Source organism: Mixophyes fleayi, chromosome 5, assembly GCF_038048845.1.
Source record: "Mixophyes fleayi isolate aMixFle1 chromosome 5, aMixFle1.hap1, whole genome shotgun sequence".
In the NCBI taxonomy this organism is placed as follows: domain Eukaryota; kingdom Metazoa; phylum Chordata; class Amphibia; order Anura; family Limnodynastidae; genus Mixophyes; species Mixophyes fleayi.
Window position 1 is genome coordinate 212,384,607 of NC_134406.1, and position 13,334 is coordinate 212,397,940.

General features: G+C 40.0%; 1 protein-coding gene across 3 annotated transcripts in view; it reads right to left on the reverse strand.

The window, feature by feature from the left end:
* SLC35D4 (solute carrier family 35 member D4) overlaps positions 1–9,123 on the reverse strand; it is an 85,009-nt gene extending 75,886 nt beyond the window's left edge. Inside the window, exons 1-4 of one of the 3 annotated variants that reach the window (XM_075213419.1) lie at positions 8,845–8,920; positions 8,022–8,080; positions 3,769–3,815; positions 1,488–1,565 (exon numbers count right to left, since the gene is read on the reverse strand). In XM_075213419.1, the coding sequence (XP_075069520.1) occupies positions 1,488–1,565; positions 3,769–3,815; positions 8,022–8,024 (128 nt within the window). In that variant the 5' untranslated portion in view covers positions 8,025–8,080; positions 8,845–8,920. Of the gene's footprint in view, positions 1–1,487; positions 1,566–3,768; positions 3,816–8,021; positions 8,081–8,844 lie in introns of all 3 variants that reach the window. The other 2 variants (XM_075213421.1, XM_075213418.1) reach the window with 2 other exon arrangements.
* Between the last annotated feature and the right edge of the window lie 4,211 nt (positions 9,124–13,334).

Here is a 13,334-nt window from a genome sequence, read left to right on the forward strand (position 1 = left end):
TCCAGGAAACCTGTCTAAACATAAATATAAAAAGGTAAGAGGGCAGAGAGGTATAGGGGTAGTACCCTACTTATATAGCTGTTAAGACTTTTTGTCTGACCAAATCTTATATAGGGGTACTTATACTTAAGGGTTGCATTGATAGAAGAATACCAAGGGCCCCAAGTTTTTTGTCAAAAGGTTTAACAGTATAATGTAGGAGACTAGATATATATTCCATCAATGCCATGTACCATAGTCTGTCTATAACCATGACCAAGGCTGGCTGTGTTAATGTTTTCCAGTGTTTAGCCATTTGGCATTTGGTCGCTTTGCAGATGTGGAGAATCCGTTTATCTAAGGATTGGTCAATCTAACTGGCAGCACTGTACTTTTAACTTGTTCTTAATTTAAAATACATATTTTTATATAGTAATTTTTAGGTGCTCTGTGCTGGACAGTCTCCCTTTAATTTAGCACAAGGTTCCAGAGAGCCAGACAGTAACTCTTCCAGCATTGCAGCGCTGAACAGTAACTGTTGGGGATGGGAAACAGTGTTGTTACATATGTGCGGTTAACTTTGAGGAGAGAGAAGGGCAAAAAGAAACAATGGCAGATCTGATCATGAACGAGCCTACATAGAAAAACAGAACTGATGGCATATAAGTTACGTGGTTATATCTGTAATGGTGTATTTCTGACACCCACACACAGTACAGTAATGGTGGAAAGTCCGGTAATTACATTTGATAAAAAGGACTACACATGGAGTGACTATATATTTGCCTACAGTTTTTAAGTGAATATTTCAAAACTGTATATTGTGGAGTGTGTGCATGTCATGTCCTTCATAATAGATCTGATCTATGATACAAGCACTTTCTCATCATCTTCTGTGCAGTTCTGTTGACAGCACAGACGGCATGGTACAAAAGCTGCTGGTATTTTACTGGTAGATTTCTAGAGTTCTGTGTACAATGTAATGACACAACAGTATTTTCTTCAGATTCAACACAGGTGGACAGCTAAACTGGACAGTGGCAGCTTATTTTTACAGTTGGTCACAGACCACACAACTTGCAGTTTGCATCTCCCAACATTCAAAAAAATATTAATATGATTAAGACAAAATAGACCAAGCTTTGTGATTAGAGAATGTTTGGGATTAGGCTACTGACCAACTGTGAGTTCCAGCATCAGATTTAAAAGGGAGTCTTTAATTTTGGGGGGTTTTGGGCACATACACAGGGCCATTTTGGCCCAATTTGGTGTATCGATGACCTGTCCATGTAGCCAACATATATGTTATTTTATTAGCATGTTCCACTTGAGAAAGGTCAAATTCTATTTCTACTAAATTTGTGAAAGTGCGACACTTTTCCTTTAAGAACTTTTTTTTTTTTTAAACAAGTAACTATATTTTTCTATTTGTTTATTGTGCAAAAACTGTACTGAAAGTTTCTGCTCAGCATAACCTACACAGAGGGAACACCCAACACCCAATTTACCTGGAACTGCAATTAATCTCCACCCAGCCCAGCTTCCACCACACGTGAAGGAGGACACCACCCACCAAGGTTTGCCACCTGTGAAAAAGAAAATAAATATTGTCAATAAATGCAGTAACACCAATGTGTATTGTTTTTGACTCCATATGTTCCCTTTTCTATATAAAACGTTTATTTAAATAAATAAATAAAAGCAGTAACCATGACCACAAAACATTATTGCAGTGTTTTACTTGTACCCTAAATGGGAGGGAGCTAGCAGATTAGTAATTGACGACAAGATATTTTTCAGGGTCCCCACAAGGGAGGTGGTTGCACATAACCGCTGTGGAAAAGGTCACATTATAATATTACTGTTCATAGAGCCCAAAAGCTGGTCATAAGGTGTTCCCATCAAATCACTGAGTAACCAGTTACATAGACTGTGTGAATGCACTCACTCAGTGATATAAGAAACATGCCAAAAAAAGAAGTGTTACTCTGATCAGTGGGCAAATGTGACGCTGGTGAGGGTCACCTGTGTATCCCCATACTGAGAGCGCTGCATGAGAATGATCCGATGAAAACAGTTTACACAATTATACAGCTGGTCTTAAAAAGCAGGTGACAAATAACAGCTAATAATATAGAGGCCCTGTACCAACATTTATAAGGGGCTCCATCCCATCATCCCACAACACCACTGTGACAGCTGCGCTATTAGTGGTTTCCCTGAACATAGCACAGGCAGAGAAGGCTTTAAGTTCCTGACACATGAATACGGAATCACTCTACGTAAGCTGCCTGCTAGGTGCAGGAAAACACAGTATAAAAGAGCAGAGTTCCCTAGGCTAAGTTACATCTTCGTGCAAAGCACAGATATGCCATTAGTATCAGGGGCCTGAATTTCACCAGGTCTTGTAGTAGCCACATGGACAGCTATGGTTATTGTTAATCCCTTGGCTGATAGCTTGTGTCCTCGTCAGGCTGTGTGATCCAGCCACTTGGCCTATATGTTGGATATGAAAAGTGACTCTAGCACTGTATGTGTCGCAGCTTGAAATTTAAGACATTGGAGAGGAACATATCTTTACCCTAAAACACTGTGTGAATAGCGAGCACTTAATATGTAAGGAAGCAATAATAATGTATAAATATTCTGCTCTATATTACTAATATGTACATTTCCAGGGACATCGATGCAAATCATCAACAGTAGGATTCAAACAGACCTTCTCTGGTGCAAAGACAATCTACAGCAAACAATTTAACATTATTTGGAACCATATCTGTTTGCCTGCTAACAAGTGCATAATACAAGTACAAACAGTACTCGGTTGACTTAAGCATGCACATGTACGGGTCCCATATTCAGAACACCAATGGCTGGAGAGATCTTCAGCATTCACTTTGTCATGTAATAATCCTTCACCCAGATCGCCAGCTCATGTGTAATGATAGACAGTTATTCCATAAGGAACAATGTACCTTATTTAGAAGTGTATTTTAAGCTGCTATGGGCATAAATGCTAAAGTCCAAAGCATAAAACCATTTCACTGTAAAAGTTCCAGGCTATAGGGAAATTGCAGGCTATAACTATGGGACAGTCAAATAATGACGGAGCTGTGATGTGGTGAGGTGAAACGCATTGCACAATGCATTAACAAGAAGTTATAATGTCCATCCTGCAAAACACTTGTGCAACCTATTATTCAACCCATTTTCTTGTGACCAGTGCCAAGTAATCTTGTTGGCTATGATACCTCTGCCAGACCAAGTTGCCCCAGAGAGACAGAGAGATACAGAGAGAGATTTGCTGTTGAAGAACTGACATAATCTGTGTAGTTGGGCAACAGGCCTTTACTACATAATCTAAAAAAAATTACATTAATTTATTTTGCAACAATGGAATGTAATCAGAGCCACCATAACATGGAATTATTACACCAAGCCTGTCCTACCCACGGGTAGTCTGGAAAGGTACTTAGCCAGGTGCTTTTTTACCTTTTGTTCCATTGCCCAAATAGAATAAACAATACAGAGTATAATGTGCTTATTTTATAGCCCAATATACATACACGAGAAGTGAATGAAAGTGGAAAGTGGCACTCAAAATAAATTGTGACAAAGAAATCAGAGCATTTGTGAAAACACGTACCTTTCACCAATCTAGAGAGACTAGTTCACAGGTAAACAGGTACGTATTCTCAGAAACACACACACACACACACACACATGTGAATATTTACTGGAGTGAATAATATTTTCAAAACATGTAGCCATGCATATAACAATACTCACCCTTGAAAAAGGGTAGGATAGGTGAATTTCAGAATAGACAGAACATACTGGAAAACAAAGACCAAGTTAATTGGACAGACTTCAACTAAGTTAAAAAAAATCAAATAAATACTTATAAGACAAAAAAAAAAACCAAAAACATCAAATACACATATATTGTATAGAAAAAACAAACAATTATGTAAATGTTACACAAAGAAACATTTAATAAAACCTAAAAATATTAATGGCAAAGTCTACCATGGGCCATGCCCACAATCTTCTAAACACTTGTGTCCAACAGAAGTACGACCAAGTACGGCTGTGCTGGGGTGCCAGGAATGGTCCCATAGTGGGCTACCTTGGGCTGGGTCACTGGGCTGCCTGCATTTTATTTAATTTAAACTGTTCTTAATAGGCTGCTGAGACGAGTCACGCACCCCCCACCGCTCCCCAGGCTGTATTCCACAAAGTGTGATGCACATAAAATGCCAATGGGTATGGTAACATTAGTTATAGTTTCAGGTCTGTTTACGTGCAGTAAAACTCATGTTAGATGAAATTAAAAGACCACAACTGAGTACGAAACCTTGTGCCAGCCACAACCTTGGAAACCTTCCCTACACCTGTATTTAGTTTAGCCCTTTCCACTAATATGTGGATTGATTAATGAATCACAGAAATGTCAACGTATATGTTGATTTACAAAAAAAACAAACAAAAACAAAAACAAATGCTTTGCGGAGACCCAAAAAGTTTCTGAAACTTTTTTTGTCGCCCAGTGTAGAGCGATGAAGTGATTTATCCGGGGTCACAGGCAGCATCAGGGAATCAAAATGTGATCTACAATGCATCATTTAAGATACCGTTGTGTCGCTGAATGAAACAAAGTGGAAAACATTAACACAATCTCTGCAGGATACAAGCTTATACATGACATTTTTGCACAATTAGTATTTACTTGCTAAATTTTCCAGATAAAAGAAAACACAGGGAATGTGGCATATGCAAATGTTTGGGCACACTTCTAGTTCATTCATTCATTTTTATTTTGTACAATCTGTTTTTATTGAAAGTGGCACAGTCTAGGCAGGTTACAAAATCTAAGAGGTACAAATGTGCCTGGAGGACTTCACCAACAATAACTTCTTATCATGATACCAACTCAAAGCAGTTTGAATGTAAACCAGGTAATGGGGAGGTTATCTGTAGATAGCAGAAGACCTAGATCAGTACAACTCTTAGGAGTCTATTTACTAAACTGCGGGTTTGGAAAAAGTGGAGATGTTGCCTATAGCAACCAACGAGATTCTAGCTGTTATTTTGTAGAAAGTACTAAATAAATGATAACTAGACTCTGATTGGTTGCTATAGGCAATATCTCCACTTTTTCAAACCTGCAGTTTAGTAAATATACCCCAAAGGCTGAGCAGTGGGACAGGGACAAAGATGGAGAAGAGGCGAAGTATCGGTGGAGAAGTGAGGGAGGGAGCTGGGGTCACTATCCCCGAAGGGTTGTGTCACATGCAGTCCTGGTCAGATGGGGGCCAGGCTAGATGTGGTTGGTATGAAGTATTCCAATGGCCAAACAATGAAGAATCTTTGAATTCTATCCAACCATACAATATGGCACAGTATTCACAAAACTTATCTACAGAGGACAACATCAAACCAGCAATGGTCAAATAAAAGTCCAGCCTCACAAACTACTCCTTTGCGGACAGCAGTGTTTGAGACCTGCAGTGGACGGGTACCACAGTCTGCACAACTGCGATATTTCAGTATATATTTCTTGTAGAGAGAAATGGGCATGTCAGTAACGTAACATTAAGCAGCCAAAAACTGGGATTATCAAAGACCCCAACCCCGGCGACTTCTCTGGAGAGAAGTATCACTGCCTCCCCAAAGGGACAAAGTTTGGAGCATTCCCACCAAATGTGAAATTAGGAGCCATGTTCCAGGTTACACCTCCAGCTCAGATCCGTGAGCCATGGATACATCTTAGCTAACAGACTGGGACAACGGTACCACCTGGATAGGACTTCATACTGTTTTGGTAGCTCTATTGCTGACTGAGCTGGCAATGCATTGTTTGAAAAATGTTATGTCAATTTGGCTCCGAAATAATATCTCCCAGATCTCTCTCCCAAGCACTGGTGTATTTAGGCAGCGAGGTAAAAGTGTGTTCTATAAGGAGTTTATACATGGCTGAGAGAGTATGTCTTGGGTATTGGGCAGTTGCGCTCAGGGTTTTTTGCACATGATGAGCTCCCTACCTGCCGTCTTATGCATCTCCAGGGTATACGGGAAATGTTTCAGCTACAGGTGTTTAAAAAACCTCGGAGGAGGGTAAATTCCATTTAGCTTGGATAAAAAAAAAATAAAGCTATCAAGTATTTGTGCGTTACACGAAAAAGCAGCCAGTAGTTTTTCTTACAAGGAAAATAATAAACTCATTTGCACCCCTTGCATTGTAACATGTGTCCAGGGTCAAATTTACTCCTTTTTTTTTTTTTTGCCTTGCTCTCCTTAATGACTCAGGCCCATTGAATACAACAGATTTTGTGTAATTAATTTTAAATAAGATAAGTCTCCAAATCTCAGAAATTGTGATGTCAAGTTGGGAATCCAGCGAATGGGGTTTGTGATCACTGCCAAGAGATCATCGGCAAAACGAGCAAGTTTAAAATCTCTATCGCCTAACCGCAATATCTGGGTTGGCCCTGATAGACCGAGCTAATGCTTCCATGCATAGTACAAATATCATTGGCGATAGTGGGCAACCTTGTGGCGTGCAGTTGGTGATGTCAACAGGTTCAGAGAAATCCCCACTGATCTTGATCATGGCCGTTGGATTGGTATAGAGCGCCCGGATCCGCCTAGGTCCCGCTGGGCTATGGCCCCATTAATTTTTATTTATTTATTTTATAGCCTCAAATCTTCCTTGGCAGAGTTAAATAAATAGTCTGACCCTTCTAACTTCTCAAGATGTTTTGCCTACTAGAAGGTCAATAATCCATGGACTCTTCTAAGCAGCTGACTTAACAATAAAAGGGATTAAAAGTTAAGAGGGCAAGGCTATAATATATCGCAATGCTTTTAGCTTAGACTCACCACTGTCAGAAACTTCATAAATAGACCAACATCAGGGTGAGGTATGTGTTGCCCAGATTCTGGTGAGATACGCAGAGTCCACATATTAAGGCAAAGGACATGCAGAGAGGTTTAGATGACACTAGAGTACTGTGTCCCTCCTATAACCAAAAGTATGAAGTATGTACCACAATACTTAGGTAAGTAGGTGTTCTGGACTGATGAAACGGATTTAAACAAAAATAGGACGTTTTAGCTACAACCAACAAAAAACAAAAAACATTTAGAGAAAAACAGATGAAGCATTTGAAGAAAGGAACATCTCGCCAACTCGAAGTATGGGGGTGGATCTATTATGGTTTGGAGTTGTTTGATAACAAGTCGCACTGGAAATATTGTCCAGGTGGAAAGAATAATGGATTCAACTACATATCAACAAATCCTACGAACTGATGTCTAAGGGCTAGATGTACTAAGCTGCGGGTTTGAAAAAGTGGGGATGTTGCCCATAGCAACCAATCAGATTCTAGCTTTCATTTTGTAGAAAGTACTAAATAAATGAAAGCTAGATTCTGATTGGTTGCTATAGGCAACATCCCCACTTTTTCAAACCCGCAGCTTAGTGAATCTATCCATAAGAGTCAGTGTAGAATTTGCAGCTGAAAAGAGGTTGGATATTCCATCAAGACAACGATCCAAAACATACCTGTAAAATAAACCATAATACTCACAGGGAGGCAAGATTAAGGTTCCAGAATGGCCTTCATTGTCCCCCGAGTTGAATATTACTGTAATCTGTGGGAAGATCTCAAACATGAACTGCATGCTGACAACGTTAAATTCAGCAATGAATTAGTAGTTGTGCATTAAATGTGCAGAAATGTCATCTTTATATTTGTACCTTGCAGAAGAAGTGTTCACTTATTTTTACTTAAAGATTCAGCGAAACACACAAATTGACCAGCAGCAATTAAACTATTGCATACAATCATATATATAGCACCATCAGCATTCCCTTTGCAAACAGTCTCCACTGGATGTACTATTCTAATGCAAACCTATTAACACTGCCCAGTTATATGACTTATGTAAACACCACCATAGAAATATGAAAATAAAAGCAAAATAACCCTGGAAGACTATTTGAATGTGACAAGAAATGGCAAAAGCAAGTGATCTACCATGAGTTTCCTGTAGGCAGTTTACTATACACCAAATTTCATCCTCTCTTTCCAATATTCTAAAAAACACACAAACACACAAAAAGAAAAGAAAAAAAACATGTATAGAATGAGTAACTGCTATTATTATTCTTTATAACGCTCCACAAGGGTTCCACATCACCATACGATGTATGAGTTAATTGCAATGAACTTCAGATAATTGGACATCAGAGAGATCTTGTTTAATATTGTCATTAAAATGATTATTACATAAATAATATTAATAATACATGCAAAATCAAACAGAATGCAAACCATCAAAGAAGTTAAGAGATGGTGCAGTGTTAGCCATCTCAACTCTTCAACAGCACTTAGTACATCATTTGATAAACAGTGGTTTACATATATATATATATATATATATATATATATATATATATATATATATATATAACCTTGCTATTAACCATGTGTATGCTACTTAGTAAATTACCAGAAACATTCTTTGTAATAATTCACTGAGAAAAATATACCCCTATCCCAACTATATGCAGTCGTCAATATATTTACGGACAGTCAGTAAAACAGTTATATCAACCTACTAGCACTGGCAATGACACCCTTTAATCCTTGCAGTCTTTGCTCTACATGCTCCTGTTTTCATTTTTATTACATGTGATAAATGCATCAGTATTATGTTTCCGACACTCTTATACAATATATATATATATAATTTTTAAAGGCTGATCAGTCGAGTACTCAAACAAGTACTGTAGGCTAGACAGTGCTACCTTGAAAGAGCGCAGCACATCATTGTGCACCATTAGATCTCTGTTCTTACCTTGTTTGTGAAGTGAAACCCCAAATACAAGGTGCAAAAGGCCAGACCCACCGCGGGTCCCCTAAAATACATCTGTCACCGCATTCCGCTTCTCTGTTGAGCGCAGCTAGTACTTGAACTTCATCCTAATTTGAACCAAGACAGGAAGGAGCTCGGCTGTAGGCTGCCATGACAGAGACACGTTGCTCTGCAGACACTCCAATGAGCAGTGAGCGTCACTCTGCACGGTCCGCCTGCTAAAAGAGACCCAGCCGCAGAGAACGTCTGTGTGCTGGACCTGTCACAGCTCTGTCATTTATTCCTGAGCATTCCATTTCTTTCACGACTGAAAGACACATCTTAAAATCCTGTCCTTGGAAATGACAGCAACATCAAGTGTTATGTAAATCATATATATATATATATATATATATTACATTATTCAGCAATATACAAAGGTGTACATAGAAGTGAACATATAGAGCTCATCATAACAAAAGTTTATATTAGCGTGGGTAAAGCGCGTTATTCAGAATATATAGAAGTTTATATTAGAACATATAAAGCACATTTAGCAATATAGAGATTTGCATTACAACATAAAATGCAATGTAAGCACGTCATTCAGCAATATGAAGATAAAGTATGCTCTTACTTATAGAATGTAAAACATACTATATGTAATCTTTCTCTGGGTTGGAATATGGAAAGTACATTAACAATCAGATACACAGAGAGGCATGATAAACTAAGGTGTCCTAGCTATTGCTGAACTACAATGACTAGAGCGTCACACAGGGCCTGATTAAGGGTCACTGCCGTCCTAGACTACTACACCAGCTGCCCCCCCCCCCCTCCCCCCCTCCCCCCCCAACCGCTGTGTGTGTAATTTTATATATATATATATATATATATATATATATATATATATATATATATATATATATATATATATATATATATATATAAACAAAAACAATAGATAGTACAGCGCGTAACTCTGAGAAGACAAACAAGTTCAAATAATGTCCCTTTGGGTGAATGAATATCCTATGTTCAGGCGGCTGCCAAATTCAAACAGGGCCAGATGGTGGACTGGAATAAATCTAGAACAAAATAAGTGGGAGGGGGCGCCACATAGTATAATACTGTATGTAATAATACAGAGAGATGTGCCACAAGACAGAATTTTGGTCACCAAGTGGGAATAGACACTCAGATATTATTGGTGAATCAGTAAGAAAAAGGAAAAAGCACTCTGGAACACCGACACCAAGCCAATATGTTGTGCGTACCAGATATAAAAACGTTAAGGCTTATCTGTAAGTATAGCTGATATCTTCATGAGTCAGATTGGGCTCCAATTCCCCTTCAGAATAATAGGATGCTTCACTCAGCACTTAGGGTCCAAAGCTGGCACTTCATATACCCTCAGTAGTAGCCAGGGTTATAGGAAGGAAGAAACTCACATAGTGTGATGTTTGAATGCAGCAGGTTCCCTATAAGATTGCTGCACCAAGGAAGCCTTATAGGGAACCTGCTGCATTCAAACATCACACTAGGTGAGTTTCTTCCTTCCTATAACCCTGGCTACTACTGAGGCTATATGAAGTGCCAGCTTTGGACCCCAAGTGCTGAGTGAAGCATCCTATTATTCTGAAGGGGAATTGGAGCCCAATCTGACTCATGAAGATATCAGCTATACTTACAGATAAGCCTTAACGTTTTTATATCTGGTACGCACAACATATTGGCTTGGTGTCGGTGTTCCAGAGTGCTTTTTCCTTTTTCTTACTGATTCACCAATAATATCTGAGTGTCTATACCCACTTGGTGACCAAAATTCTGTCTTGTGGCACATCTCTCTCTATTATTACATACAGTATTATACTATGTGGCGCCCCCTCCCGCTTATTTTGTTCTATATATATATATATATATATATATATATATATATATATATATATATATATATACACATACATACACAGTGCTTGTTAATCTTGTAAATCTTTTATGACAAAAATATAACCATATATATATATATATATATATATATATATATATATATATATATATATATATATTTTAACATAAATTTACTCCCTTCCTCATTTTTCTGTAGCCCTCTTTCTGTACCCTCGTTTTTTGGTAGCCCTCTCTTTCTGCCCCCCTCATTTTTTGGTAGCCCTCTCTTTCTGCCCCCATTTTTTGGTAGCCCTCTCTTTCTGCCCCCCTCATTTTTTGGTAGCCCTCTCTTTCTGCCCCCATTTTTTGGTAGCCCTCTCTTTCTGCCCCCATTTTTTGGTAGCCCTCTCTTTCTGCCCCTCTCGTTTTTGGGTAGCCCACTCTTTCTGCCCCTCTCATTTTTTAGTAGCCCTCATTACCCCCCTCATTTTTTGGTAGCCCTCTTAGTCCCCCCTTGTGATTTGGTAGCCCTCTCCCCCACTTTCTGTAGTCTGTACTTACCTTCTTTTTTTGCTTCTCTGCTTGATCCCTCTCCCATAAAGGAGACGCCCAGGCTAAGGCTTGTCCGGAGAGGACAAATCAAATAAGCCACTTTGGACCTTTCAGAAGTGAAATTCTCCGGTGCTAATTCGAATTGTATGGCACATTGGTTAAGAAAACCGTGACACTTCTGGGGGTCTCCATCATACTTCTCTGGAGGAGGGATACGCAGGCTTCTGGAGGAAGCTGTGTTAGAGGTGGTAGTAGGGGTGGAAGTAGAGACTGAAGGAGCTGAAGCAGTCGTGTGCGCAGGAAAGGAACCCTGCAGGGAATCCAGACAAGACACAACCCCCTGGATACATTGTAGTAGCGGAGCCTGATTGGATTCTTGTCGCTCAACTCTCTGGGCCAGGTGTAACAGGAGTTCACAGGCCGAAGGTTCGTCCAGTCCGCTCATGGCCAGAGTATGCTGTCATATCTTAGAGACACGGATAATCACTGGCTGGTATTTGCACTACTAAACTCGTAGGTGCAGAGTCTAATGCACCCCCGATGTTCACCAGGGACCCCTGCAAGGAGGTATGGACTCCGCTGTGTGAGGTTCACAGGTCGCGGTTCTCCCAGCAAGTAACCAGCACAGAGAAAGAGGTAGAAAGGTCAGACAGTCCAGGTCGGAGCCAGGGTTAGCGAAGTACAACGAAGGTAACCAGCAGAATACTCAGGAACAGGCAGAGAATCAAACCAGAACGAGCAATAAGGTACAGGACAATAACCTAGAGAGTAGTCAGGCGAGCCGAGTCAGGAACCAGAATAGCAGAATAATATATATACAACTGGAGCACAGATGGAGTAAACCAATACTCTGGCACCCTCCTGGTGCCAGAGTGAGGTTTAAATAATGCCAGGTGGAGGCTGATAGGAGGAGGAGGCATCGACGATCAGAACAGCTGATCGCTGACGAGGAAGTAGAGCTGATGTCCCGTTGCCTAGCAACAGGACGAGAGTGAGCAGCAGGAGAAGGCGCCCGTCTCCGGCACCTATAAAGGGTGGGGAGGCGGCGCCTGACATTTTGCTTGTGTATGTTATGTTAATCTATTAATTGTTTACTAATTATTTTTTATATCTGAATGCCCTGTACTTTTGTATATTAAATCTATAATTTAGTAGGTTGCGTCCTTGATATGCTAATGAATATATTAACCTATTAAGAAGAAATATCTCAACCAAGTTAATCCTTTGAATGCCAGTGTGTGATTTGTTGATACATTTGATTAACAAGCTTAGTGTGTGCTTGCATTTACACTTGTTTAACAGTCTGGAGGTGTGAAGAGTTAACCCTTTGTTCACTGGTGTGGGCCTCGCTAGTCTGTCAGCAGCTAGAAGCCTTGTGTGCCAGTAGATTGGGATCCTATTGCCCATATTCAATAGGTGGTGGCAAACCTGAAGTGTGTGAGGTGTGAGTGCTGTTTGGGGGCGATTCAGTAGCTCTATAACCTGTGTGATAGGTAGAAAGACTGTGGGCTGGAATCGTGTGTGACCTAATACAGCAAACACCCAAAGTCACGGCAGCTATGAGCGTATTCGTGACACCAACGGTTTTATTATGCTATACAGGATAATAACAGGCATGAGCACTAAAGCACAAGATAGTGAGGCACATGTTATCTATAGCTAGGTTCCCATTACTGTGTTTTCAGACAAATATTCATCATCATCACCATTAATTTATATAGCGCCACTAATTCCGCAGCGCTGTACAGAGAACTCACTCACATCAGTCCCTGCCCTATTGGGGCTTACAGTCTAAATTCCCTAACACACACACACACACAGACTAGGGTCAATTTGATAGCAGCCAATTAACCTACCAATATGTTTTTGGAATGTGGGAGGAAACCGGAGCACCAGGAGGAAACCCACGCAAACACGGGGAGAACATACAAACTCCTCACAGATAAAGCCATGGTCAGGAATTGAACGCATGACCCCAAGGCATAAGTGCTAACCACTTAGTCACCGTGCTGCCCCATTTGGGCCTATCAAGCGATAAATGACTGTTTGGC